General features: G+C 41.8%; 1 protein-coding gene across 3 annotated transcripts; it reads left to right on the plus strand.

Moving 5' to 3' along the window:
* On the plus strand, positions 1 to 26,786 carry zfyve28 (zinc finger, FYVE domain containing 28). Of its 3 annotated transcripts, none has more exons than XM_037746620.1 (14): positions 2 to 422; positions 16,868 to 17,008; positions 20,077 to 20,214; positions 20,409 to 20,611; positions 20,755 to 20,844; positions 20,979 to 21,068; positions 21,161 to 21,262; positions 21,374 to 22,903; positions 23,193 to 23,288; positions 23,773 to 23,936; positions 24,026 to 24,142; positions 24,435 to 24,539; positions 24,672 to 24,775; positions 24,900 to 26,786. In XM_037746620.1, exons 1-14 carry the CDS (start codon positions 387 to 389, stop codon positions 25,029 to 25,031), a joined length of 3,048 nt encoding a protein of 1,015 aa, XP_037602548.1. In that variant the 5' UTR covers positions 2 to 386; the 3' UTR covers positions 25,032 to 26,786. The 3 variants fall into 3 exon arrangements, with proteins under 3 accessions (XP_037602550.1, XP_037602548.1, XP_037602549.1); XM_037746621.1 differs by having other exon boundaries at positions 24,438 to 24,539; XM_037746622.1 differs by lacking the exon at positions 23,193 to 23,288 and having other exon boundaries at positions 1 to 422.
* Positions 26,787 to 27,154: the final 368 nt, after the last annotated feature.

The raw sequence follows: 27,154 nt of genomic DNA on the forward strand, positions 1-27,154 counted from the left end.
GAAAGTGGGCGGTGAATGTTGTCAACGTGACTGTCATCCAGTGAGCGGTGGACGGGCAGAGAACCAAGCTGCTCCGCTCAGTCAGTCTGGAGAGAGAGTCGGGACTTGGGAAGTGGCCGGGCGGAGGAGAGACAGATAGGCAGCCAACCGCGGGGATTTAGGGAAGATGGAAATAAGTCGTTGTTGTCGAATATCTCCTTTGTAAACGTTCAGCACAACGTTGTGTTTGGTACATTTAGCGTTTTTTGGAAGCCACCAGCTGCTAGCTAGGTAGCTTAGCAACCAGCGGCTGATACTGTGTCAGACACACACAGGTAGAGGAGAGGAGAGGAGAGGAGAGGAGAGGAGAGGAGGGGTTGGTGACAAAGGAAGGTGGCGAGGAAACGATGAACCGCTTTCGAAAGTGGCTGTATAAGCCCAAGGTAAGTTATCTTTGTGTCAGCTCTGCAGTCAGTCATTGTTTTATGCATATAGCTTCTGGAGACAGCTAGCAAAACTGCCTCACATCTGCTAACGTTAGCTCCTGATGTTACACTGTATATTAACCAGCAGCAGCTATATCCCTTTGTTGTTGTTGTTGTTGATGATGATGCTTTTGTTTTCTAGTCAGGGCGAACAGTGTTTACAGCCTGACACTGAATTATACTGATTGACTTACCTTCAGCTGGCATTGTCATTAATGTTAGGTAGTGTTGAAGTGATTTTCTTTTGGTATTATACTCACAAATTCTTTGTAAAACCACAAGATTATAATAGCAACAACAATAACAACAACAATAATGATACAAATAATAATAATAATAATAATAATAATTATAATGTTAATAGTAATAATGTCATCATTTTACAAAAAAATAAGAAATTAATCCAAAGTAAAAACAGTTCATAGTATTTTAGGGCTGCAACTACTTTTTTTTATTATCGTGCTTACCTTCAGCTGGCATTATCATTAATGTTAGTGTAGTGTTGAAGTGATTTTCTTTTGGTATTATACTCACAAATTCTTTGTAAAACCACAAGATTATAATAGCAACAATAATGATAAAATTCTAATAATAATAATGTTAATAGTAATAATGTCATCATTTTACAAAATAAGAAATTAATCAAAACAGTTCATAACATTTTATTTCTGCAACTACTTATTTCTGTTGTTGTTGTTGATGCTTTTGTTTTCTAGTCAGGGCGAACAGTGTTACGGCCTGACACTGAATTATACTGATTGACTTACCTTCATCTGGCATTGTCATTAATGTTAGGTAGTGTTGAAGTGATTTTCTTTTGGTATTATTCTCACAAATTCTTTGTAATACCATAAGGATACAATAGCAACAAGAACAGCAACAATAATGATAAAATAATAATAATAATAATAATAATGTTAATATAAATAATGTCTTCATTTTACAAAATAAGAAATTAATCAAAACAGTTCATAGCATTTTAGGTCTGCAAATCACCATTTTTAGAGTGAGCTAGTAATGGATGTGCTGTGATTCTTTAAATCAAGCTCAGAGTGTGGAAACACGCCTGACACAGCAGTGGAAGCATTGAAGGCTTGATCGCCTTGTTAAATGAACAGTTTAATATATGCCAACTGCAGCACTTTTTAGTTGGAGTGAATGTGAATATTTCTCCAGGGAGGGAACTCTTGTTACCTTTTTAGGTTTTAGGAGGAGAAATTGTAAAGCACCCTACTTAATGCGACGACTTGCACACATGCAAAACAGCATAAATCTGAAGAAAGTTGTCATTGATCTGTACAGTATAATGTTTTCGTGCTGTATCATCATAAAGCTTTCAGAGTAATAAACACTCACAGATTTTGTGCCCAAGTTGGATTGAGATTGAACTAGTCTACTTCTAGAGAATTCTGAGCTTTGGATGTCGTAATGTTTGACGTGGGTTTACCGTCTATATGCACTCATTGCCTTGACCCAATTACTCATATGCTCTTATGGAAAGTTTTCTATTTACTGTGAAGAAATATTACGTTGAAAAGCACTTCTTTGCAAAATGACACACACCACTTGTACTACACAGTATTCTAATGCAGCCTCTTCTGGAGGATGGGTACAAAAGGTTATTATTATCAGCTGAAGAGCATTTACATAAAAACATTAGGATTATATATTTAAATTCAAAAATATTGAATTCCTTATACTTTTAGTACTCCATTTAAAAATCTTGTTGTTGGTAAAGAGGCTGAAGGCTGGAGTTTTCTTCTCTAGTCCACACACGCAAGTCTACAGGCCTGAATAACATTATAGTGTGTTTTATGTGTGGCGTCCTTTCAGTTTATTGGCACATAAACGGTTGATCTTGCATTAGGACTGGGCAATATATCAATATTATATCAATACGGTGATATGAGACTAGACATCGTCTTAGATTTGTGATATCGTATTATGGCATAAGTGTGGTCTGTTCCTGGCTTTAAAGGCTTTATTTAAGTAAAGTGATATCGTTTTCTGAACTTACCAAACTTTTCTGTCTGTTCTATTATTTTCCTTTACACACTTAGTCATTATATCCACATTATTAAGGATTATTTTTGAAAAATCTCATGTAAATATTTTGTGAAAGCAATAATAGTCAACCCTACAATATCCTTGCAAAATCGATATGGAGGTATTTGGTAAAAATATCATGATATTTGATTTTCTCCATATCGCCCATCCCTATCTGGCATCATAACTTCTGTACATCATGAGTCCCGAAAGCATATTTTTCTATTGATGGAAACAAGAAAAAATACTGCAGAAAGTCTCTTTAACAAGTTTGTGACTGTGGTGCATTGTTGTGTTTCTTGGCAAAAAATATCAGACGTTTTGCTTTACTTAAAAGGGTTGTCAACATGTATTTCTAACAGGCAGTATTAGTTGATAAGTCAGTCTCTCTGATAATAGAAGACAACTGCGTTTCCATATCAAACAATAACAGTAATCGCAACAGTAGTGTCAGACAGGGATCAAATATAATGCATGTGATTATATATTATCCACCTGCTCTTTACCACATGCACGCACCTGCGTCACTCATCTTTTCTCTGTTTGACCATGTTTGCTGACACAGCATTTTGGCGACCCATTGTTGGGGTCAGGCCTAAGTGTTGGGGTTCACCAGAGTATTGTCACATTCATGAATGACTACTGACTCTGAAGTGCTGAGCCATTACATCAGTGCCTTTTTCTGCCAAATCACAGCCGTGGTAGGAATTAACAGAATTACACATAAGTCTGTGGGTTTTAAATGATCAGTTCTGCCTCAAAGGAGTGAAGAGAAAAGCGCCACAAGCCTCTGTAATTACGCCAATCAGTATGAAAAGACAACAGTAATGAAAGGAGGGCTCCGATCACTTTATGCTCTAAGCAACTAAGTAGTTTGCACGGAGAGAAAATATTTCTGTGGTAATTAAAATATGTGCCCAACCCACATAATCTGGCATTTATAGTTGAACACCGCATAGCATTGTCATTTTGCATCAACAGTAAGCCGTTTATTATTGAACAATGTTCTCCTGGAGACAGAAAAAGTGTTGAATCAGCATGTTCCCTTGACTGAAGCGGAGCTATTGATATTTTCAGAGCTGCTCTTTACTTCCCCAGATAAGTCCTACTGAGGAGGACTTTCTTTTGCCCCTGCTACACAATCCCTTCCCAGTAGTGTGCAGCACCATGTGGGACATAATGTACCTGCCTATTGACTCTGTCATCTAAGTGCCAACCTCTGGAAAAAGATGAATGTGTAAGAATGGATTGTCCTGTTTTTCTGTAAGGCAGTGGGGTAAAGGCTGTAATAGTTACAGTAACTCCCCCAAAGTAATGATATTTTCCACATTCCTTCGCGGCCTTTAAACTGGTTTAGCTGGTTTTTGTGTGAATAATAAACCTTTATTTACAAAAATATCTACAAAGGAGAGCTTACTATTTGCTCTCGATATTTTGCGTGCTTTTATTTGACTGCTCATTAGTTGTACATTCTGCAGGGAAAAGTTTTAGATAGGTAAAAGAGGCTTTGGAGAGGGTGAAATCAGGGGAGAAGCATTCATAAAAATCTGCTTCAGCACACATCCCTGCAGTCCCAATCAAAGACCTGGCTCAGGTTTCCGCGCAGCCAAAATGGCCACTGTATCCTCACCTCTCATTCATCAGCGGCAAACTTGCAGAGTGACTGGTGGTGAGAGAGAGAGCCAGAGAGAGAGATGTCAGGAGGCTAAACCTGTGCACTTCCTCTGTAGCCTGTGTTCCTCTCTTGGTTGTTATTCCATCAGGCATTCAGGAGCTGACCTTCAGCTCCACACCACCTCATCTGTCAGTGTGACGGGCTCACAGCTCGCACCAGGCCGGGTGCTCTCACCCCCATATACACCATGCTACTAATTTGCCCTTCATTCCCCCCCACCCCTCTCCCCACCGGACAGTTTAGTGCGTGGGTAGCTGATACTTTCTGCACTTCTCCTTATCGAAATGTCAAACAGATATCAGTATGTAACAATATAGGCTGTTAGCAAAGGTATGAACATATGCAACGATGATGTCTGATTACTTTGATAAGATCATCCAACATCTGACAGGTCGCTGATTCTTACGAACTTAAGATTAGAAGAATATAATTATATATATCATGGTCATCTTAACAGAGCTGACCATAATAATTGTTTTTCAGTGTAACTTCCTATACTTTTCAACAAATTTAATTTTTTTCTTATGTCATTTTATGTCAACAGTGTGTGTTTATATATATATTTAGTGTATCACAAATGTATAGCCTCAAAAGCTACATTTCATGCTTTTTGATTTGAATGGTGTATTTGTGTGTAACATGTTTATTTATTTTTTTCTTTAGTATATAGTAAAATAAAAGACCAATTTTGGATTTTGGCTTGTAAAACATCAAACTACAGTTAACAAAGCTTTCTCTTGGCAGTCCTTGTGATTGCACTGCCTTTAAAGGTAATAAAAAGTTGTATTTCAGTGAAAAGATAATATCTAGAAACATTAAATCCATACTGGTAGTGGACACAGTAACAAAGCTTGTACAATATAATGTAAACCAACACAATAATACAGTACAATAAGACTATTAATCTATATTTGTTAACATAGGCTGCAGCCAATCATTACTTTCATTATCAATGAATCTGTCATGCCTAGTATTTTCTTGATCATCAAATAATCATGTATTTTATGTAGGGCTGTCAATTGATTAAAATATTGAATCGCTTGATTGTCCATAGCTAATCGCGATTAATCGCAAATGAATCACATATTTTTTATCTGTTCAAAATGTACCTTAAAGGGAGATTTGTCAAGTATTTAATACTCTTATCAACATGGGAGTGGACAAATATGCTGTCTTTATGCAAATGTATGTATGTATTTATTATTGGAAATCAATTAACAACACAAAACAATGGCAAATATTGTCCAGAAACCCTCACAGGTACTGCATTTAGCATAAAAGATATGCTCAAATCATAACATGGCAAACTGAAGCCCAACAGGCAACAACAGCTGTCAGTGTGTTGACTTGACTATGACTTGCCCCAAACTGCATGTGATTATCATAAAGTGGGCATGTCTGTAAAGGGGAGACTCGTGGGTACGAGATCCCATTTTCATTCACGTATCTTGAGGTCAGAGGTCAAGGGACCCCTTTGAAAATAGCCATGACAGTTTTTCCTACCAAAATGTAGTGTAAGTTTAGAGCGTTATTTAGCCTCCTTCGCAACAAGCTAGTATGACATGGTTGGTGCCAATGGACTCCTTAGGTTTTGTAGTTTCATATGATACCAGTATCTTCACTCTAGCTTTAAAAATGACTACAACCTAAAAATCTCAAGTTGCGTTAATGCGTTAAAGAATGTGATAATAACACATTATTATTGCATTCATTTTGACAGGCCTAATTCTATGACATGTCAGAAAATAGAGTAAAATACAACCATCACAATTTCCTAAAGCCCAAGTTAGCATATTCATAGATGCATAGATGTCTTGTTTTCTCCGAGCAACAATCCAAAACCCAAATGTATTCAATTTGCTATCCAGAAAACCAGCAAATATAAGCTAGAACCAAGGATTTTTGGGGATTTGTGTTTAAAAAAAAGGCTTAACAATGGATCTATCATTACAATTGTTGTTGGGCTAATCATTTCAGCTTTAAATAAAAGTCATAAATCATTGTCAAGCCACCATAAAAGCTGCTTTAGAGATGTTTGTCTACACTGTCAGAAAGAAAACCCGACATGTTGACAGCTGATGGTTTCGACAAAGCAACACATTTTTACTTATCATTCGCTCAGGAGCCACTTTTCCTTCTGTTGCCAGCTGTGTGGGCCCTACTTAAAATGCAGGAGTTGGATTTGATTTTGGAAGGAAATGTTCATCTGTGAAGAGGTGGTTATGACACATGGTTAAAACAGCAGTAATAGCTATGGATATCTAATTAAAAAACAACTCAAAACTGTGTGGAAGTGGAGGCGGCACTTTTTTGTCTGGACATGCTTTGCCACAGTTTTCAAGAACTGGTGAATCATGGCTGTTGATTTCCTCAGTAATGATTGCTCCACTTCCACAGAGTATGACAGGCCTGACTGTAGTAGGTTCTGCTATTGTATAGGTTGTTGCGGTAGTCGGTGTTACCGGTGTTGAACGGTGTTCGGGCATACACCGATTACATTACGTACCGACTGCCCGCATCGTCTTTTTTCCCTTTTTTTTTTTATAGTAATAAAACCCATTTAGTTCATTCTTGCGTATCAGCGCCGTGTTATCAATGCATAGTCGGATGACCAATGCTACAAATTGTAAGTTAAAATGTCTGCTTTGTACAGAGTACAGGAGTCAGATTTTGCACATACGGGACGAGAGTTGACAGACGAGACGATGGCAGAGGATTTGGTGTCAAAGCGAAAAGCAGAAGCGCCTATTTGACCATATTTCGGATTTAAACCCAATGCTATAAGGGAACCATAACGTTAATGAGGCAATCGCTGTGCAGAGAATGTAGCGGTCGCAGCCGTTGTGCGCGGCGCCAGGTAGAAACGTGCGGCCTCGCAGCGAAAGCTCAAAAGTAGAGGCCAGACACACAGCCATTCAACCTGGAAGATCGAAGTAAGCAATCTACATATATTGAGCGTCATCTTATCTTCTGAAATGTCCGGTGTAATCAGTAACACCGGTGTTGTCACAAGTTTATTAGTGGGACATTTTCCTCACCGTGACATCTCATGATTTACCTCACTTTCTTGTTTGTCCTTCATTTGTCATTCATCACTAAGGTGGTTTGTTTGTGAATATTGCTAACATGCTGGTGGAAGAACTGAGAGCAGGTGAAGCAATTATAAGGGGCTTGTCTTTGCGAAGTTGATTCTGCACTGTTGGCACGGAGTCGATGGGAGAGGGAACGGCAAACTGCTGAGCGGTGGCCGGCTGTGGCTTCATATTTAGCCTGGTTTCAGGAGTTCTTTGTGGACGTCCCATTCTGCTTACCCACCAGCCATGCGGTAATTGATTTGGTGTCAGCTGCCTGGATTTAGAGAGCTGACCCTAGTGCAGATCGAGACAGGCCGGGCGATTGAAGGCCTTTTTAAATTCATTGCAGGATTGGGGATTCGGGGCCCACTGTTCGAGGTGTGGGGGAAGCGATGATTGAGAGAAAATGGCTGTGGAGGAAGAGTGAGATTTAAAGGTACCACAGAGAATCAGCTCGTCCTGGTATCGACTGAGAGGCTGCACTCATTTTCTACACCCAATTTCTTATTGGTAATAATTGGTACCCTCTCTGATCAAAGCCTTGTCACTGATGATAAACATAAAGCATGCATTCAAGGTGTCTATATTATGAGTCTGATTGTTCTAGGAAAAGCCAGCAAATGAAATGCCACCCCTCCTGCTCTGGGCTCTGTCTTATCAGCAGGGGAGAAGGGAAGAGAAAGGAGGAGAACAGTAGGCCTGTATTTTTGGGATTAGATTTTTTTGGCCTTGGTTACAGTTGGCAGGAGATAAGATGAGAGGATGTCTCTCTTTAGCAGCTCTAGTGTTTCATCCTACTGGACTCTAGAACAGTGATATTGTAACTCATATTTTAATGGAAAACATTGCATGTGTACCAAGTACTTCTCTGCAAAATAAAGCTTTGCTTTGGGTAAAAAACACTATGTGGAGAAGATGCAAACAGAAGATTAGTGCAACTTGTTTATTGGTGCAATCCCAGTTGCACAATCAAGTTGACTTGCATATATTTAACCTCAGCAGACAGCAATTAAAGATGTGTGTTGTTTACTCACACACATACTGTTGCTGTCCCACGGCTGTCATTGTGTGCAATTTGGGACCGCCGGGGCAATGCCATCTCTCAGTCACTGTTCATAACAATGAAAGATATGAGGACAGAATTAGCCTGGATGTGAGTCATGCACCTCCTCAGCATTGAAGAGGGGATGTGTGTTCAGAGAATCATGACAGGGCATAGGTGGGTTTGTTTGAGTTTTTTTCTTAAATGTTAGACATGCCAGTATTTTCTCACTGGTGTTTTTTGTGTAAAGATAAGGGCCATACATCTCCACCAATCTTGTCATCTCTTTGCGAGTCATTTACACGCCATGAAAAATGCCAAGTTGTTGATTTTGTAAATCTAAAAATCACCTTCTCCTCTGTAGCCACGATTTAATCAGCCAGTTCTGGATTGTATAACCAGATTATTGCTTGCATAAGAACCTCCCAGCGATTGCTGGGTAGAGGGGTGTCCCCACGTGTCGCCACACTACCATCAGGGGATCCTGGACGCGACTTGTAGCCTCCTAAATCCTCCGCGCCACCCTGTGTCACCTCAGCCTGTCATGCTAAACCATGTGCCAGACACAGGCACCGGTCATTGCTTAGTCCAAATGCCAGATTAGGGCAGCCCTCTGAGAGGAGACAAGCACACAGATTATGCCATCAGTCCAGATGGGCAGACCACTCTGAATATATTGAGTCAATGAAGTTCAATCTGTAGGCCAACTTTCAGCTGGTTAGTGCAGACATACTCCTCAGCTGTGATTAGTTCCACTGATTTAATTGCTCGTGTATTCAATAAACAAAGAAAATCTGAAACTGTTTCTGAGTTTATGCTTGAAAAGTCCCCATCAATAACGTTGTAGCTGCAGAAAAACGACACAGAGGTGAGGAGAGAAACTCCTGATGCAAGCTGAACATGAAAGGAATGACTCAACACAACTGTACATACTTCAGCATAACGCTGCATTCTTTTACTTTTTATTCTGCCAAACTTAATATAAATAATGGTCCAGGAAGTTTCCTTGTTTGTTACCAAAACGATTGGCTCGCTCTTGCCTGGGCTTTTATGCTGAGTCCTGAATAATAAATAAGGTGATGAACTGTATCCGGCTGCTTTTTTGCCAGTCTGCCAACTGACTGGATGGAGCAGAGTGAACTGGTTTCCCCCCCTCTACAATATTTGCCTCTGATCCTTGGAAGGCAGCCAGAAGGCAGCAAATTGAGCCTGGAATAGAGTATGGAGGGCAGAGGCAAGGTTTCTCATAAGTCCCTTAAGTGGGCTCCATGTGCACGCACCGATGCTATGGACGTTCATGAAGCATTAGCCTGACGGCCTCCATCATCTGCACAGTCTGAATAGAAATGAAGCCCAGAATCAGCCGCTCAAGGAGAAAGCTGGCTGAGATGATGAAAACGTTGATCGTACAGCAGCAGGCGAGCTCTCTCAGTAACGTGCTTCAGTTAAGAGTCACACTGTCATCGCCTGTTATTGATTTAACGTTAAACAAAAGGGACATAAATTTCACTGAGTCATCGTGAAACAGTGTGATTGAGGGGGCTTAACAGTAATTGTCACTCTGGATAAAGTTATGGGAGGCTAATAGTCTGAAATGATGGGTTTGTGACCGCGAAGGATAGAGTTTTTTGAGTCATCTCAAAGAGAGGGCACCCAGAACAGCAGGAGAATAACAGGAGAGTGGCACGCCACAGGGGACAGGAGCCAGATCTGCTGAATCATTTCCTCACTTACGCAAGGTAGAGCTGTCATTGGTGATGATGACACAACTCGCAAGTTCAGAAGTCACATTCCCAGATGTTCACACACTTACTTTTGTATAACAATTTTAAATGAATGCTTTTTAATTAAAGAACTTATTTTTTTGTCACCATATATATATACATTTTCTGGAAAAGATATCAAGATGGACAATGCGTCTCCACTTCCTCTCACTGTACCGAAGTGAAGCCAAAATATTGCGGATACGGGAGCTGCCAATTTTGAGATTTTGACGTTATTTGGAGCCAGAGTCTGCGCAGTAGTGATCAGGCGGTGGAGCCGCGGTATCGAGGTCACCCGGCCAAACCAATCGCTTGTCAGCGAGAGAGACTCACAGCTGTCAATCATGACGTCTCACCCCCTTTTTATAGCGTCAAATAAGTCATTCAAATCAACCTTATCAGAAAAATTAACACTTGAACATACATCAGCGTGATAAGAACTACCTAAAATGACAGAAATCATCTTTGTGAAAAATTATTTGACATGGACTTTTTAGTTTGGCCCATGTCCCATCCACTAACACGGAGGAGGCTTTATGACCTATACTGCAGCCAGCCACCAGGTGGCGATCCAGATGTTTTGGCTTCACTTTTGAGGAGCTGTCAAATTGTCCATCTCAAGTCATCCATCTTTATAAACAGTCTATGGTCTGGAGGTTTATAAAGTTAAATTTTTTTTTAACCTTTTTTAATAGTTGCAAGTTATTGTAAGACAACACCGTTCTTTAACCATCTACTCTATACTTGTCATGTACACGTCAAGGCCAATACTTTACTCTGTGCCAGTATATTTAATGTAAACAGACATCTTTGTGTCAAGGCTTTACATTTAAATTTCAGACAAAGGATTAGTCTGTATTTTATGACATGTGTGGCCTCATCTCTCAGAGACAGCTCCCCTTATGGTAGCCTAGAGGTGTTAACTGTTCTGAAGGTGATTAGATGTTAAAGTAGCATTACTACTTTGACTTTTGCCGTGACCCAGGATTTGGTTGCACCAGCTGTTAGAAAGCTTTTAAATGTAAAGACTTTTAATGTGTAAATCAGTTGCCAAGAAACATCTGTAGTGCTGTCCAACCAAAAGCAATCAACTAGGAGCCCAAACAATATATTAAGACTTTGTTTTATTTATATATGCATACATGGAGAATTATTTGTAAGAGTTAGTGTTAATACAGTTTAGTGGGGCTGACCCAAATGCTTTGTATAAATCCCCAAATAACCCATGAAATAAGAAATAATCCCACAACATTATTCATATTCAGAATTAATAAATGTTAGTTATTCTCAGACTGATATAGCTGTTTGTTGTGTGTAGAGGTGTGTGTGTGTGTGTGTGTACAGTAGTGCGCCAGCGGCAATGTCTCGGGCACTGAAACGGGGGCGATGGAGACAGACAGACAGACAGAAGAACATGTCAGCCTGCTGTGCTGCGCCGCGCTGCAAAGCTTCAAATACCTTTGAATATTTCTCACCGAAGCTTCGAAGCCCAAAAAATGGTATTCGGGACAGCCCTGCAGTTTAGTAGGAGTGAGAAATACCTGATATTGTTAACCTAACAGATGTTATTTGGTAATTCAATCTAACATTATTGGCATAATGTTTGTAATTTTTGGGTATATTATGTTGTTTTTGTGAAATGTAATTTAAAAACTTCCCACTTTACACAGCTAATAAACATCATTTTAATCAATGTGTCGACCGCATCCCTTTACCTTATCTTCACTTTGAACCGGGTATATATTAGCAAGCTAACGCAAGCTTTGTCAGTTAGTACCAGTTACACCTAACAACAAATCTCTTCGTAAGATCTAGTTTGTTGCGGTTCAACTTGTTTTAATGTAGTGATATAAATCTCCATTTAGTAAACAATTCCGTTATCACTAGGCTAAGGTTGAACTCACAAACAGCTGTTGCAGCTGACTCACACCGGTGTCAGGAACGAGGGTGAAATCAACTTAATCTTTTCATCCCTTTTTTTTCTAATTTCTGATAAATGATTATTCCACGGCACGCAAAACTTGTAGACCAAGCGGCTCTAGCATCGCTGCCGTATCTTAAAGTAAATCAGCGTGTCTTGAACATTGCCTGCCTTTGACTTTTCCCCCATGATGCAGTGCTGCAGGAATGTTCCCTCTTGTGTGAGGAATGCAGCAGGAGGAGGTTATAGGGTGGCGTCTGTCTCCAATACTTCTCTTTTTCCTCCGTCAGCGTTGGCCCGTATGCTTCGGGAATCTCAAAATGAATGCCGCCACTCTGTGGGCCGTGTTGTGCCTGCGCTAGAAAAAGGTCTTTCTCTGTCTCCCACTCTTGTTTCCTGTTTGGTCATCATGACATTTGTATTATAGACTCACTCATTGTTGCGTAAAGTCCGGTCAAATCTGACTCCTGACTGGTGATGTCATTGCCTTTCACAGATTAAATTTGGATGCAAAGATGAATACCTCATTTTACAGTGGGTTTGTTTGCTTCCTTGTTTAATTAAGATTTCCTTTGTACTCATTTCCCATTAGCCTACACATTCAGAGAAACCCACTCAAATGTATTTCCATTGTAGCGATGCCAATGCAATGATGGATATTACTATTTACAGTCTGATGATTATTTTTTTTGTCTTACTGTAATAGCGTGGCTGCCTATTCCCATTCTTCACAGATTATTTATATATAGAGCATGTATGTGACCTTGTTAAGAAAGAACACTTGATGAGAGTGTGAAACACTTACTATATTTGCCTGCTGTAACACAGACTCAGAGTCTGTTTTAGTTTGGATTAGATGCCTTTTTCTGCGTTGCTCTTCCAAATTTATTCAGTAAACATGGCATGATGGCAGACACATGAAAATTCACACCCATGAACAAAATGTGCAGGAACATTATTGATTTTGCTCTGTGGGACAAACTGGGTTTTAGTGTCCGCCCTACTGAAGTGTCCTTGATCAAGAAAATAAGTGCAAATCTGCTTTAATCCATTACTGCTGTTTTGTAACTCACCCTGCAGCTCTGATTTACCTGTGGACAAGTGAAAACACAGTAAAGGACCATACTAGTTGTTTAAACAATTGCAGCAGCATTAACACCCTTCAAAAACATGACATTTACAAAAAATAAAAGCTACCAATTGTCAAAATATAGCCCTCCTCACATAATTTAGTGACATATCTCAGTCCTCAAAATAACCTCTAAAATCTAAAATATTTTTCCCTCCTCACACTCACAGTAAAAATGCGACAAGTATCCCAGCTGTAGGTTATATCTCTGTGTTTCCTCCTTGCTGTTTGTTTCATTATTAATGAGAGAGAGTGAGGGAACAGCACCATGTATCATATTCAGAGGGAGAAGTGAGGGCCCAACGGGAAGAGCATCACGCAACAGGAAGCACTGCAAACTTAAGGGAAAAGGTCCTGCGAGAGGTTTTCGGTAAATACCAGTATTCAGTTCGACTTCATGAAACGCATTTCCAGTCGGTCGAGGCGAGGCAGGCAAAACGAGCATGTTTACCGGCATAGCTCTCCCCTCCTTCCAGTTTGCACAGTCATGCTGTCCTTTTTAAGCTCCCGTACCGTCATCGGGTGCTTGCGGTTCGTGATGATGCACGTCAGCATGTGGTCGCCATTTTCAAAAACCATTAACCTTTCGATCAACGTAAGCCCTCCCTAGGACGTTTGTGTGTGAGTGCACACAGTGCTTGTTGGGGTCTTGAATGAACTGTAAAATTGTAATTGTGATTATTATTTCATTTTGGTATAGGTCTTGAAGCAACGCAAATAATCAATTGTTGTGTTTACATTTATTTGTGCGTCAGTGTTTCTTCCCTACCCGGTGTGTTGTTGCTTCACGCAGCAGCAGAGTGATTTGCTGCGCTGTGCTGTCCCCCCCCACACTGAGGGGAGCATGGTGGGAGATAATGACATAAATCCTCTACCACGGCCAGCCTCTCTAATTACACTCACTCTTCTGGGGAGCTTTCACACTATATTAACCTTTGTTAACTCCTCCTGTCAGGTTTAATGCCATTTTGTATCATTTACCTTCCCATACTTGTTGAAAAATGCGTTAATGTATGAATGTGAATTTGTACAACCCGTGTGTTTGCTCATAAATCACCAGAATAACTTGGCAAATGGGAGAGCAATCTGTTGTTAAGCTGGCCCATACAATGCCCTACTTACCTGATTTTATTTTTGTCCCTACAGATTGGAAGTATGTTGCTCTGTTACGCTGCCTGCATGTTGGTGCTGTATTGCCTTGACATGGCTGCACCCTCTACATCACTCTATCTCAGTTTTGTGGTTTATTTGCATGTAATTGCAGCGTATATACCGAAAGCAGACGGTAACTAAAAGAGTTACCCTCACTGAGTGGGCGAAACGATGCTCAGTTAAATACTCCACCTGTTAACACCAAAGTGCTGCAGTAGCACAGTGTTGTTGTAACCAGGAGACTTGCTGAACATAATACGTAATTCATGTGTTTTCTTGCCCACAGTTAGAAAACCAACAAGCATCAAGCTGGTTTTCTGGAGACTGCAGCTGTCCATTCCTGACACTGTGTTTCACTCACGCAGAGCTCTAAATAGTGCACATGTTAATTCCCCCAAGCACTACACATGGAAACTGGTGTAATGAATGAACACAGCTCCTTCCCCTGAGCCAATAGAAGACCTAATGGTCAAAATAGAGCACATCAAGGGGGATATTCCTCACTCTGTATTGTGCCAGATTTCCTCAATGCATGACATCAGTTCAGTGTTGGAAATTAAGTTTTTTGTCCACCATAGATTGCCATTGTTTTTTGGCTGTTAAGTGAAGCAAATCTAGCAGCCACTTGCATATTTTACCAGCATTTGGATGGTGGCTGGTGCTAATTTCTAACCCTGCATCAGTTGCTAAGTTTTGCAACTGAAATGAATAATTGACTCACCTTATGAGATCAACTATTAGGTTTTGCACACTTGGGAGTTTATGAATGTCTCTCACAGTTTAGTAAGATTCTGTTTCAGTAATCCCCAGATAACAGAAAACATAGCATGTTGTCTCTAGACCTCCAAATTATCCTGGCTTGGCCTGGTCCGTACTCTGTTTCGTACGGCTGTCCTGAATACCATTTTTTTAGGCGTCGAAGCTTCGCTGAGCGGTGCAGCAGGCTGACATGTTCTTCCCATCTCCCCTATTTCAGTGTCCGGACAGCGCCGCTGCCGCACTACTGTAGACAGACACACGCACCTCTACACACAACAAACAGCGATATCCGTCTGAGAGTAACTAATAATAATCAATGTTGAAAATGAATAATGAATAATGTTGTGGGCTTATTCCTTATTTCATGAGCTAATTTGGGATCTAAACATTATTATTACATACTTATACATAAAAAACAAACAACAAAAACCCCAAAAAACAAAGCATTCGAATAGTGATTTGGAGGTGGAATACCGTGGCAGCGATTGAAGCTTCGAAGCATTCGGGCCAGCCCTACGGTTTAGAGTCAAATAGAAATCTGATTTGCTATGATATCCAGTCAGTTCCTCTGCTAATATTGTGTTGTTTTGAGATGTAAAGTTGACTCAGATGATGATTTGACGACTGTATTTGTGTCCATGGATTAAGAACCAATTAGTAAAGGACGCTTTGTTGTGATCGGAGCGAAGTTCACTAAATCAAACACATTCAGAGATATATTCAATTGATGGCTTGCTTATGATGTTTGGTTATCAGTCCAGCAACTACAGCCTCTCATGAAGCATTGACAATGTGTCTGGGACTCACAGGACATGTTAACACACAGGGGTGTAAATCACAAGTTTTTATCACGATACGATATTGTGTTGATTCTTTGAACGATATGCTGATATCACAAAGTTTGCCACGATATGATAGTTTTTCGATTCAATTCGGGAACTTGCAATCAATATGAGACAATATCATATGCCCAATTAACACAATCATTTATATCAACTCACAAAAAGGAACTAAAATATAATTTGACAATTTTATTACTGGCTCTGTAGGAAGAAAGTGAGCTTAGACTGAAATTGGTGACACAGACGTGCCATGGGATATGTTCACTGAATCGATATATTGATCCAGATCAATATATCATTACACCCCTATTTACACACTAACAAAATAATGATTTTGCTTTGTTAAAATGATGAGGTGATCAAATTCTAATAGCCAGAATAGTAATAGATACTCGCTTATCTAGGGACAGAAAACCCCAATGTCATGTTTCAGCTTTTTAGACAGACTGATGAAGGAAACACAAAATGAGAGGATATGCTGTCTGGCTGAGGCTATGTGTATCTTAAAGAAGCGTCAGGCTTTTTAAGAACAAAATTCTCTGATTTCAGCTTCTCAAATGTGAAAATATCCGGGTTTCTTTAGTCTTCTGTGATAGTAAACTGAATATCTTTGGAGATGATTTGGAGACGTCACCCTGGGCTTTAGGGCATTGTGATGGACATTTTTCACCATTTTCTGACGTTTTATAGACCAAACGACTTATCGATTAATCAAGAACATAATCGACAGATTAATCGATAATGAAAATAATCTTTAGTTGCAGCCCTAGTGCAAAGAGCGTTGTGGTATAAGATGTTAAGAAATAACACAGTCAATGAATGAGCAAAGCACACAGGCAAACTCTGTCACACAAAACATGTAGAGGGGGGTAGCCCAGTTATTAACCATCACAGTGATTTATAACCTTTTTTGTGTTGTTTTCTGTGCGTTGCGTCGTCTGTATTGTTTCTCATAAGCAGCTAAAATGACCTCCTCGTGTCTCTTTGTGTTTGTGTGCAGAGGACGGACCCTCAGCTCCTGGCCCAGTTCTACTACGCTGATGAAGAGCTGAATCAGGTGGCCACTGAGCTGGACGGCCTCGACGGCAGGAAGGACCCTCAGAGATGCACCCTGTTGGTCAACCAGTTCCGCTCCTGTCAGGTCAGCAGGGAGAAACCAACAAAGTCATCAACTCTCTGTGTCTTACATTTCACTACGGATAAAGTTCAGCCTTTGTGAACTAGCGTTGTTATTTCATTCATTCATCATAAATAATACATAAAAATAGCCCTGGAGTTGGAATAGAGTCAGAGGATAGGTTCACAGTATTTAAAGTCAGGTGCTCATATGAAAATTTGAACAGGTTTTACTTACTGTAATCATTCCCTCTTTTCATACTGGCCTTTAGTGATGGGGGACAAAATCCACTGTGCTTATCCACTATTCAAAACTTTATCTGAAGCTACTATGAGGCTTCAGCTATCTGAATTGGACAAACCAAGTGAGTCTTACAAAGTTAGTCTTTTTAGTATCAGACTCCCTCTTTTATGTTTCCCTGTGTGGTGAAGGATATTAACAAAAATAAGAAATTTAATAAAAAGACATGAATGAAGATATCAGCTCTATTTGTCTAACTCGGATAGCCTCATGTTTTAGATACTTTAGATAAACCTTTGAATATATTTGTATATGGAAGGTGGACTGTGGATTTGGCTAATAGATAGTGGCTATAAGCCAATATGTACTGGCTGCCAGTATAAACAGGTGGAATGATTACAGCAAGCAAAACCTGTTTCACCGACACCGATTCTTTTCTTTCACACAATCACCTGATTGGACCTTTGGGTTTGGCCTGGAAGCTAAAAATAGACGCCACCCTTATCACCCCTTTCTGCATACATGCGAGGTGATAGGACTGTTGCCTTACTACACATTGCTTGGCTGGGTTCTTACATCGAGCAGTTTTGCTGATATGATGAGATAAGTAGACTTTGTTTGGACTGGGCTGTGTGTCATGTGGGTTATTAGTAAATGGTTACAAGAGCGGCTTCCTTGGGTAAGAGGCATTTATAACTGTAGCTTTGATCGAGGTAATTGTGTAAAGAACAAGAATTAGGTCAGGCATTTGTCTTTTTGTTTTTACTGTATGTATTAGGGATGCACCGATCCAACTTTTTCAGTCCCGATAGTGATACCTGGGATGGTATCGATGTGATACCAGTGTTTAATTAATAAGCTGTATGCCTCACTGTGTGGAAGTGACTGGGATCTTTTTTTTTTATGTGTAAGGCAACATCAGGCTTGACTTAAACATTGATTTCCTAACTTTGTAAAACAAAATGTAACAAATAAATATAATTTTAGTGAATTATATAATTATTTATTATCAAAATAATAAATCCAACACCAATAACTTTGTAAAAAAAAATCAATATTAACAGGAATTACAATTTAAGTGTAAACCTTCTAATGCAGCAAAAAACTGGTCAAAACGTAAACGTATATAATGTATATAGGACATAAACATAGACTTGAATTTAATAGATCGCCCCCATTGTCACTGATACCGATCGAGCTATTTGAGTCAGTATCGGCCCGATATCCGATCCGGTATCGATGTCGGTGCATCCCTAGTATGTACAGTATGTATGTATGTATGGTAAGTTATTGTATGTGGAGATGCAGGTTGAGGTTGTACAGGTCGGTTCAGGTCTTTATGCGGTTCAGGGCTGAGAGGAGCTTAGAAGGTGATGCTGTGCATGAGTTATAGCTGCCATGCTGCATCACGCTGAGAGAGCTGGAGGTGGTGGAGGGAGGTCGTCATGTGGCCCGTTGTGCCTCAGCCTCCCCCCACCGCCACAGCACACAGGGGAGAACCACTTAATAAGGTCATCACTTGATCCCCGACCGTTCTGTCTCTTTCCCCTCCATCCTTCCCGTTGCCAGTCTGTCACCTTGTTTTTCTTTGGTAAGACTTGTTCTGATGCTTTGCGTCCCCTTTCTTTCTTAGTTCGTTTTTAAAATCCATTTTGTTATCACCCCAAATTTCCAGCAGAAGCAGTTGAATGTCTAGCTCTTGTCAGGATTGTTCTGCACCTCAAATTAGTCTCTGGTTTTCTCACCCTACAAGTTGTAGTGAAAATGTTTAACTCTCAGCACTTGTATGTTCAGAGAGGAGTCTTTTTCAGTGGCGTGCCTCCTCGAGGGTTTTGGAGAATGAATTAAGCAGCATGATACCCCATAGCCCTGAGGCCCAAAGAATAGAAGGCAAGTGCGCTCAAGCCAAAATTTTGCACTTGAACCTGCCACTGCTGCTATCAGCTCTTATTCATGGGCCTCTGTGGGGGTTGCTGGCATGCTGCTCGTATTATGTTGGCACGGCTGTTCTTACAGTGCGGCCTGCTGGAACAGGCGAGCGAGTATATGTGTGTGTTAGAGATGGACAAAAGATTGAGTTGGATGGCATACACAAGAGACAGAAGGAGAGAATGGGTCAGAGATTGTGAAAGGAGTGAGAGGTAGGCTGTAAAAAGCATTGAAGCCAGTCTTTTGTAAGACACAGGTATCACACCAGAGTCGCTACCTCTAGATGATTTGAAACCAACAGTAGTGAAGGTTATCATCGGCGTCCCCTGCTGGGAGACGCTCGCAGACAGTGTGGTGGCACTCGGGCCGGGCCAAGACACACACACAGCCGCACACAGCCATAAAGGAATCAGTGGTTAAGCTCTCCTTCTCAGAGCTTTTTAATCTTTCTCCTCGGGGCCAGCAGAGAAAGACGCAGTGCTGTGCCTGACAAGATTACAGTGCACAGTGCAGCTGCGGTTGAGTGAAAGGCTCATTGTAAGTCATTGTTGTGGCTGTTGTACATGCCAGCGGCACATAAGCTCTTGATTAGCTCTTGCTGTGTGTGACACTGCATTTTCACTGCTGGAATTATGGGCTTTAGTTTCATGTTTTTATTGAGGGAGAATGTAACTGCGATGGCCATAATGGTCTCATGTACTTGTCAAATTGTTTTCATTCACTTCCTAATCAATGGTCTTTAAATGCTGCAATACAACAGCCTCCATAAAGAGATGAAGGCTGGATTATTAACCAACATTAGTTACTCAAATTAAACACTGAGAAAATAGTTTTTCAGGAACAGCTTTTCACTCACTCATGTTTATCCCTCCAACTAGTTTGTTCAATTTTGTTTTCTGTCACTCTCTTGTGCTCATTTGCAGGACAATGTGTTGAACATTATCAATCAGATCATGGATGAATGTATTCCCAACGACCGGGCCAACAGAGACTTCTGTGTCAAATTCCCCGAGGAGATTCGTCATGACAACTTGGCAGGGCAGCTGTGGTTTGGGGCTGAGGTAGTGTATTCCCTCCTGCATCAATCCAGAAGAAAACAACCTTGCACAAGTCACACACATGTGCATAAAAATATGCTATTTCATTTTTTGTTTTTACAAATCTTGATTGTCAAGTGTGCCATTTTAAACATATTTTTCTCAGTTAAATTTCTGTACAAGGCGAGATGATTTATGACGTACGTGTTCCTGTGCAGTGTTTGGCCGCCGGCTCCATTATCATGAACAGGGAGATAGAGAGTATAGCGATGAGGCCCCTTGCTAAGGACCTTACGCGCAGCCTGGAGGAGGTTCGTAACATCACAAGAGACCAGGCCCTGAGAGACCTCAACTTGTACACAGACCGCATAAAGGACGCATTGCGACATTTCGACGGCCTTTTTGCTGAGTTTGAGCTCAGGTAAATGAAGGGCAATTATTGGCAAATTGTAGCAATAAGATTAATCCACATTTATCATCCTCTCGAGGAGTCTTGGGTGCCAAAAACATTAAACAAAGCTGTGAATGCCATTACATTCCATTTTCTTTTTCTTCCATTGCCAGTTATGTGTCAGCCATGGTGCCTGTGAAGTCTCCCAAAGAATACTATGTACAGCAGGATGTGATTGTGCTCTTCTGTGAGACTGTGGAGAGGTGAGTTTACTGAGGAATTACAGCCTATAGCGCACTACCGACTTCATCTGAAATTTACCAGAATCAAAATAATATCTGGAGATAATGTGGTTGATTTTTTTAATCATGTGTTTTGCCCTGCTCTGTTGTCCCAGGGCCCTAAAGCTGGGCTATCTCACACAAGACATGATCGATGACTATGAACCCGCACTGATGTTTACAATTCCCCGACTAGCCATTGTGTGGTAAGTGTTGCCTGTCCTTTCTATTCTTCCGCCCACTTCCTTGTTTTCTGCTCTCTCCTGCCCTCTTATAGAATTTTAAACATATTTTTTAGTGGGCTGGTTGTGTATTCAGAGGGACCTCTCAGCCTAGACCGAAAATCAGAGGACATGTCTGAGCTCTTCCGGCCTTTTCGCACATTATTGAAGAAAATCAGGTACAGTCCGTGAATATTGAACATCACAAAAAATATCTTTTTATCTTTCCAAGTTATCTTTTTTCCTCTATCACTATGTTACAACTATCTTCCTGTACGCTGTTTTTGCAGAGACCTGCTGCAGACCCTGAGTGAGGAGGAGTTGATCACACTGGAAAAGAACCTGTGTATCTCTCAGGACGGGGAATTGTCCGTAGAGGAGCAGCAGGCCGCAGAAAGCTCACCAGCTCCAGTCCAAGAGAATCACTCATCCTGCAGCCCCGCTAATGGCACCTCCAATGGGGAGAGTGAGGGGGAGCAGGAGCATCTGGCTCCGTTTGTGTGTCCCAGCCAGGAGGAGGAGCTGGCGGAAGTGGAAAAGGGCTGGGAGGAGGTGGAGACAGGAGGGGAGGAGCAGGAGCAGGGCCTGCTGTGTGAGGAGGCGGAGGAGGCGGAGTTGGCCTGCTCCATGCAGTATGATGAGGAGGAACTGGAGCAGCTCAACATGATGGTGTACCGCGTGGGGGACGAGATGTCCACCCTTCTGTCGCCTCCCAGCCAGGGTCAGTCCCCGGCACACCAACCCCACAGAGGAGAGGCAGGAGGCTCCAGTGGGGCTTCCAGCACTGAGGCCTCTCCCCGCAGGCTCCTGGTGAGCCGGGGAAGGACAGGCATCTATGTAGAGGAGGAGGACAAGGTCTTCTTCATGGACGACCTGGACGCAGCAGGAGACAGCATCACCAGCATTTCAAGAGAGGCCTGTCGTTGTATCGCCTCTCCTTCCAAAGCACCTGAGTCTACTCGTCCTGTGCAGCGCAAGCCGGGACCACGGCCAGACTCCACCAGGAACGGTTGGTACTCTGAGGCCCAGTCAGCGCAGCCATGCCCACAGCCACGCAGCCAGAACACACACTGTCCTAACGCAAAGCGCCCTCCTTGCACTTCCGCTCCTGGCTCTGAATCTCTGCCTTACACCAACGGGTGGGAGATGGGTTTGGAGGGGACAGCGTCTGAAACGGCTGAGGTCATCGCCCACCGTATGGGTGGGATGAAGCTGTCCGCCACGGTCATCTTCAATCCTCGCTCCCCCAGCTTGACGGAGCTGGCCGTGGACAAGCTGCTGCTGCCGCGGCCCGCTCCCTCTGAGATTGAGCCCTGCGGCCCTCTGGTGGCCACTCACTGCCTGCTCAACTCCTGTGTCTGCTGTGGGAGCTGTGAGGATGGCCACGAAGATGCCATCACCTCAGAGACCACTGGACACGGGTTAGGCCTCACCCTGGGATTGGACAAACACTGTAAGGCCGCAGCTCCCAGCAATGTCATCCAGTCTTCTGCTTGCCGGCTGCCCCCACGAGGTCACGAGTCTCACAGTAATGGCGAGCTCGCTGCCCAGTTGACTCCCCCTTCTTCCCGCTGCTCTGCAGAGACACTGGAAGAGGATTCAAACTCCCAGCTCTGTGAGAAGTGCCTGGTTGTGGCGCCGGGGCCGGGGCATCACGCTCAGGATTGTGGCTCCAGTAGAGGGGATGGACCCTCCCCGTGCAATGAAAAGAGACAGCAGGCCAGTGGAGGCCGACAGAGGGACAAGGAGACGGATAAGGACAAGCCAGGAACTAAAGACTCGAGGAGGGACACCAAAGAGGACAGCAGGAGGAGCTCCAGGTGTGCTGTCATTTCTGAGTCATTTTACTATCTCTTTGATTTATTTGGGGGGGACGTATCATCTCGAAACAATCTTGCATCAACATAAATATCTGTTTTATTTCACCATATTTCATCATATATTTTGAATTGTTCTGTTGCTTTCATTTTTTCATTTTTGCTTTGCCTTATGTTGCCTCAATTATATACCCATGTTTTTCTTTTGCCATTGTGTTTTTTTGTGTATACACATTTTATTCTGTACTACTTTTATTTCTCCTTTTTTACTATCAATTTGGTTGTTTTTTAGTTTTCAGAGCTCTCCCCTCAGCTCTGTGTCAGGTAGTGACTGTGAGAGTGTGTCCGTCACCACATGTAGTCTGTCAAGCAGTACATACACTCCCAGGTAACTTATCATTCATGAAAGTGTGTGTCACTGTTATATTTCACTGAGTGTCTTTCTCCTGCCCACGCTCAAGAAAAAAGCTAAAAACTGAATTCTTGCATGATAGATAAAAAGATAGATTTCCAGTCCAGTTTATGCAGTCCTTTGTTCACATTCAGCAATCGATAGAAGTGTCAGTCACTGTTTCCCATTTGGGCTACAGGTGACAGCATTAATTTGCCTCCTTGCTTAGACTGTAGATTTAATTAGACAGATGTCGTAGTATTGATTTCCATGTACATTCTGTACAGTATATTTAATGGTAACAGCATATTCCTGGCAATGTGTGAGATGTGTAGGGAGTTGATTTGTTTCCTTTTGTTTTATATGCATTATTCATCATTTTTAACTTAAAGATTAAAATCTAAAATCGATGAAATATTAATTGAGTGTTTAAAAAAAAAAGAAAACACAATCTTACCCTGTCTATCACCATTCCCTACAGCCCTGTCAGCAGTCTGACCCCGAGCTCAGGGATGTCAGAAGACCTGGACCATCGGGAGATCCAGCTGGCTCTGCAAAACGCCAAGTTGGCCGCCAGGAACAAGATCCGATCACGCTTCCACAGCAGCAGCGACCTCATCCACCGCCTCTTTGTTTGTATATCAGGTAAAAGCTCTCATGCTGTTAAGTCGCTGTCCCTCCACCTCTTTGTCTCTCTCGTGCCGATATCCATTATGTGTTCTGGTGCGATGCAGGTGTTGCCGATCAGCTGCAAACCAACTATGCTAGTGACCTTCGCAGCATCCTCAAGACTCTGTTTGAAGTCATGGCAACCAAGTGTGAAGAGGGAGACGACGATAACCAAAAGAAAGGTGAGGAACATGTCTTGGATATACGATATACATTGTCTTTTATTAATATAATACAGACCGAATTCAAAGCTGCTTTAGTGCGACTAAAAACTGGTTATCTCATAAATGTCTTCAACCAAACTATGAGTAAGCAGAGTGTGTTTATTGACTTGTAAAGATTTAATATTTGTCTGTAAACTTTGTCTGCACTATATTGTCTAACAGGTTCATAAATCTGCAGCAGGGCTTTTAACACAAACAACAATCAATCACACACTACATTGGTTTTAGTTTCTTCTTCTGTGGTGTCCAGCAGGTCCTGTCCTGCGTAGTGCCGTGTTGGAAGACTGTGCTCTCTGTCAGGAGACCATTTCCTCATCGGAATTGGCCGCCAAGGCCCGGGAAGGCCAGTTTGAAGGTCAGAAAATCCCCAAACAAATCCACTTAGATTTAGTTGAAATGTTATTCCGTTCCCTCTCTCCCCATTCTCTGCAGCAGATGTACTGATGGTGACAAGCCTCCTTTGTGTTAACTGTTTCTCTCCGTGTAGACCCACCAGACTGGGTCCCCGATGAAGCCTGCAACTCCTGCATTGCCTGCAAAGCTCCCTTCACTGTCATCCGCAGGAAGCATCACTGTAGAAGCTGTGGAAAGGTACAAAGACTCTCAGTCTGAAGGAGCCCAGGTGGCAGAATGCTCAGTTTATTATGATTCATACATTGTGCGTCACCATCATATATGGATAGTAACTGATAGATTACCTAATGTGTCATTTCAGATCTTCTGCTCTCGCTGCTCCTCCCATTCTGCTCCTTTGCCCCGGTACGGCCAGGTGAAGCCCGTCAGGGTCTGCACACACTGCTACATGTTTCATGTCACGCCCTTCTACAGCGACAAGGCCGGCATCTAACCCCACATTGTCACCGAAAGCACACAGACCGTCACAACGAGCATATGCAACGGGCAGATCCGGGGCTGTGTACGAAGCGAATGCCACACTGCTCTGGTAAACTTCATGGTCGTCATCGTACCTGCCCAGCAAGGCTGCAGAGTGAGGCCATCACAGATGACAGAGCAGAGAGACGCAGCCACGCGTGACGATTCGACCCGTTTCTGTTGCTTCGGAGAGACTGGTGACCAAAGGGTTTGATTTCAGTGCCCAGCCAACACACAGAAATGATTCACAAATGCCTGCCTGACTATAGGAATGCAGAAGAGAGAGGGGATAATCGGGCAATAACAGATTTTGAACTGGCATTGTGCAACAGTCCTCTGTAGCAGTTTGCAGCACAAAATCAGAACAGGCCACCTTGTTTGTTTTGTTGCTTTAGTTGTAAATGAAAGGACTTGTGACATATTTTCCTATGCTTTAGCGAGCTTCCTACATTTGTGCCAGGGCTCCCACGGGACTCGGATTACTCAAAAGAATGTAAGTCATGATAACCATGTAAATAAGGATAATTCTGGTAATAGCTACACTACAATGTCTTCAGTAAACAGTTGCTATTTATTTGGGAACTGGAAAGCAAACCTTCACCAGGCTACCAGTCCCAGTAAAGCAAAAATGAAAAACAGACAGCTTTTATATTGAGATTCTTTCATGCTTTCAGTGGCAATGAATGTGTAATTCTGTATCACTTTGTGAAATGGTGTCTAGACCGCTCACCTCTTGATGACAACGGGCTGTGCCCGCTGCTTTTACAGCTGCACCATGGCATGTTTAGTTTCCTCTGGGGACTCCGCTGCACACTGAGATGGATAAAAGGGAGTCCTCACTGTCAGGTCTTGAAGGCCCCCTAGTGGACAGTTGACCTCTCTTCGCTCAGCGCTCTCAGCACCCTGTTGTGTACAATTTGTTCTGAACCAGAGGCCTTCTCAGGTGCTGGCCTACAGACTACAGGCCGATTATTGCCCATTGATTTCTCTTCCTCACTCTCGTTATAGTGCAATATTGTGACTACTAACTGCAATGATCCTGCACATTGTAGAGACAACTCTTAGCTATTTAAATTGTAGTTACAGGCCATTTCTGAGCAGATAAGTTGTCCTGATTTGGGTTTACACTAAATTATCTCCAGCTTTGGCTCTGGTGGTACTGTGGGACAGGAACAAATATTTTGTTCTCAGACTGACATCATAAATTGCACCTGACTTCCTTTCTGCTCTTGAATCTGCTTCAATTGCAATGACCGCATACAAAGTATCTTCCATGCTCATAATATATCACAGTTTGTACATCTGAATGGCCTGAAGCGGCCAGTCTACAAATATGGACCTTTGAGCAACATCATGTCCTTTCTGCTCTGACGTAAAGCAGTTTCTCAGGCATTACATAATCAAAATCATTCACTACTCTCGGATCAATCTTATTTTCATCAAAGAACATATAAGCTCACTTTGAAAAGGTATGTTTTTTTTTTCCTTTTATAAAGAACAAAAATAATGTATGAAGCTAAAATTTACTTTTATGTAAAATACAAGGAATCATGCAGTAATTAAAGGGCGGGATATCCTATTATTATTGTTTCAGAGCTTGGTCTTATTTTGTAAAATTCCAGGACATTTCCATGATAAGAGCTGTGTAAAATATTCAACAAACAAATAATGTTATATAGTTTTAAATGCGATGTATATTGAAATAAATTACTTTTTTCCTGTTTAAAAATGTTGATTGATAACATCTCCTCTCTACTTTTACAGCAAAGTACCATTGCCTTTCTGCCTTGAAATCAGTAGATTTGTGTCCTGGTTTGACCAACGTATTGTCTATTATAGTCCAATAAGCAAAACGAGCCTGGTCCTGACACCTAATTGGTAATGCCATACTGATGATTACCATCAAATATATACTTTTTAACCTTTCCCTCCACTGTTGAACAGTTGGTGTCTCCTTAACAATGTTATCATCTTTGTGATCAACAGCAAGAGCAAATATGTCTGGTTTTGGTATCTATATCCTCTGAGATCCTACCCATATAAAGACTGCTGGGATTTGTAATTTTTTAAGAGACACAGAACACTGAGATGGTTGAA

The sequence above is a fragment of the Sebastes umbrosus genome, chromosome 16, assembly GCF_015220745.1.
Source record: "Sebastes umbrosus isolate fSebUmb1 chromosome 16, fSebUmb1.pri, whole genome shotgun sequence".
NCBI lineage: Eukaryota > Metazoa > Chordata > Actinopteri > Perciformes > Sebastidae > Sebastes > Sebastes umbrosus.

What these genes read in the sequence shown, in the direction of transcription:
- zfyve28 (XM_037746620.1), top strand. Translation starts at nt 387, where the DNA reads ATGAACCGCTTTCGAAAGTGGCTGTATAAGCCCAAG. An exon ending in CCTCTTTGTTTGTATATCAG is followed by an intron (nt 23,937 to 24,025) that starts GTAAAAGCTCTC and finishes GGTGCGATGCAG; the next exon opens with GTGTTGCCGATCAGCTGCAA. An exon ending in ACTGTAGAAGCTGTGGAAAG is followed by an intron (nt 24,776 to 24,899) that starts GTACAAAGACTC and finishes GTGTCATTTCAG; the next exon opens with ATCTTCTGCTCTCGCTGCTC.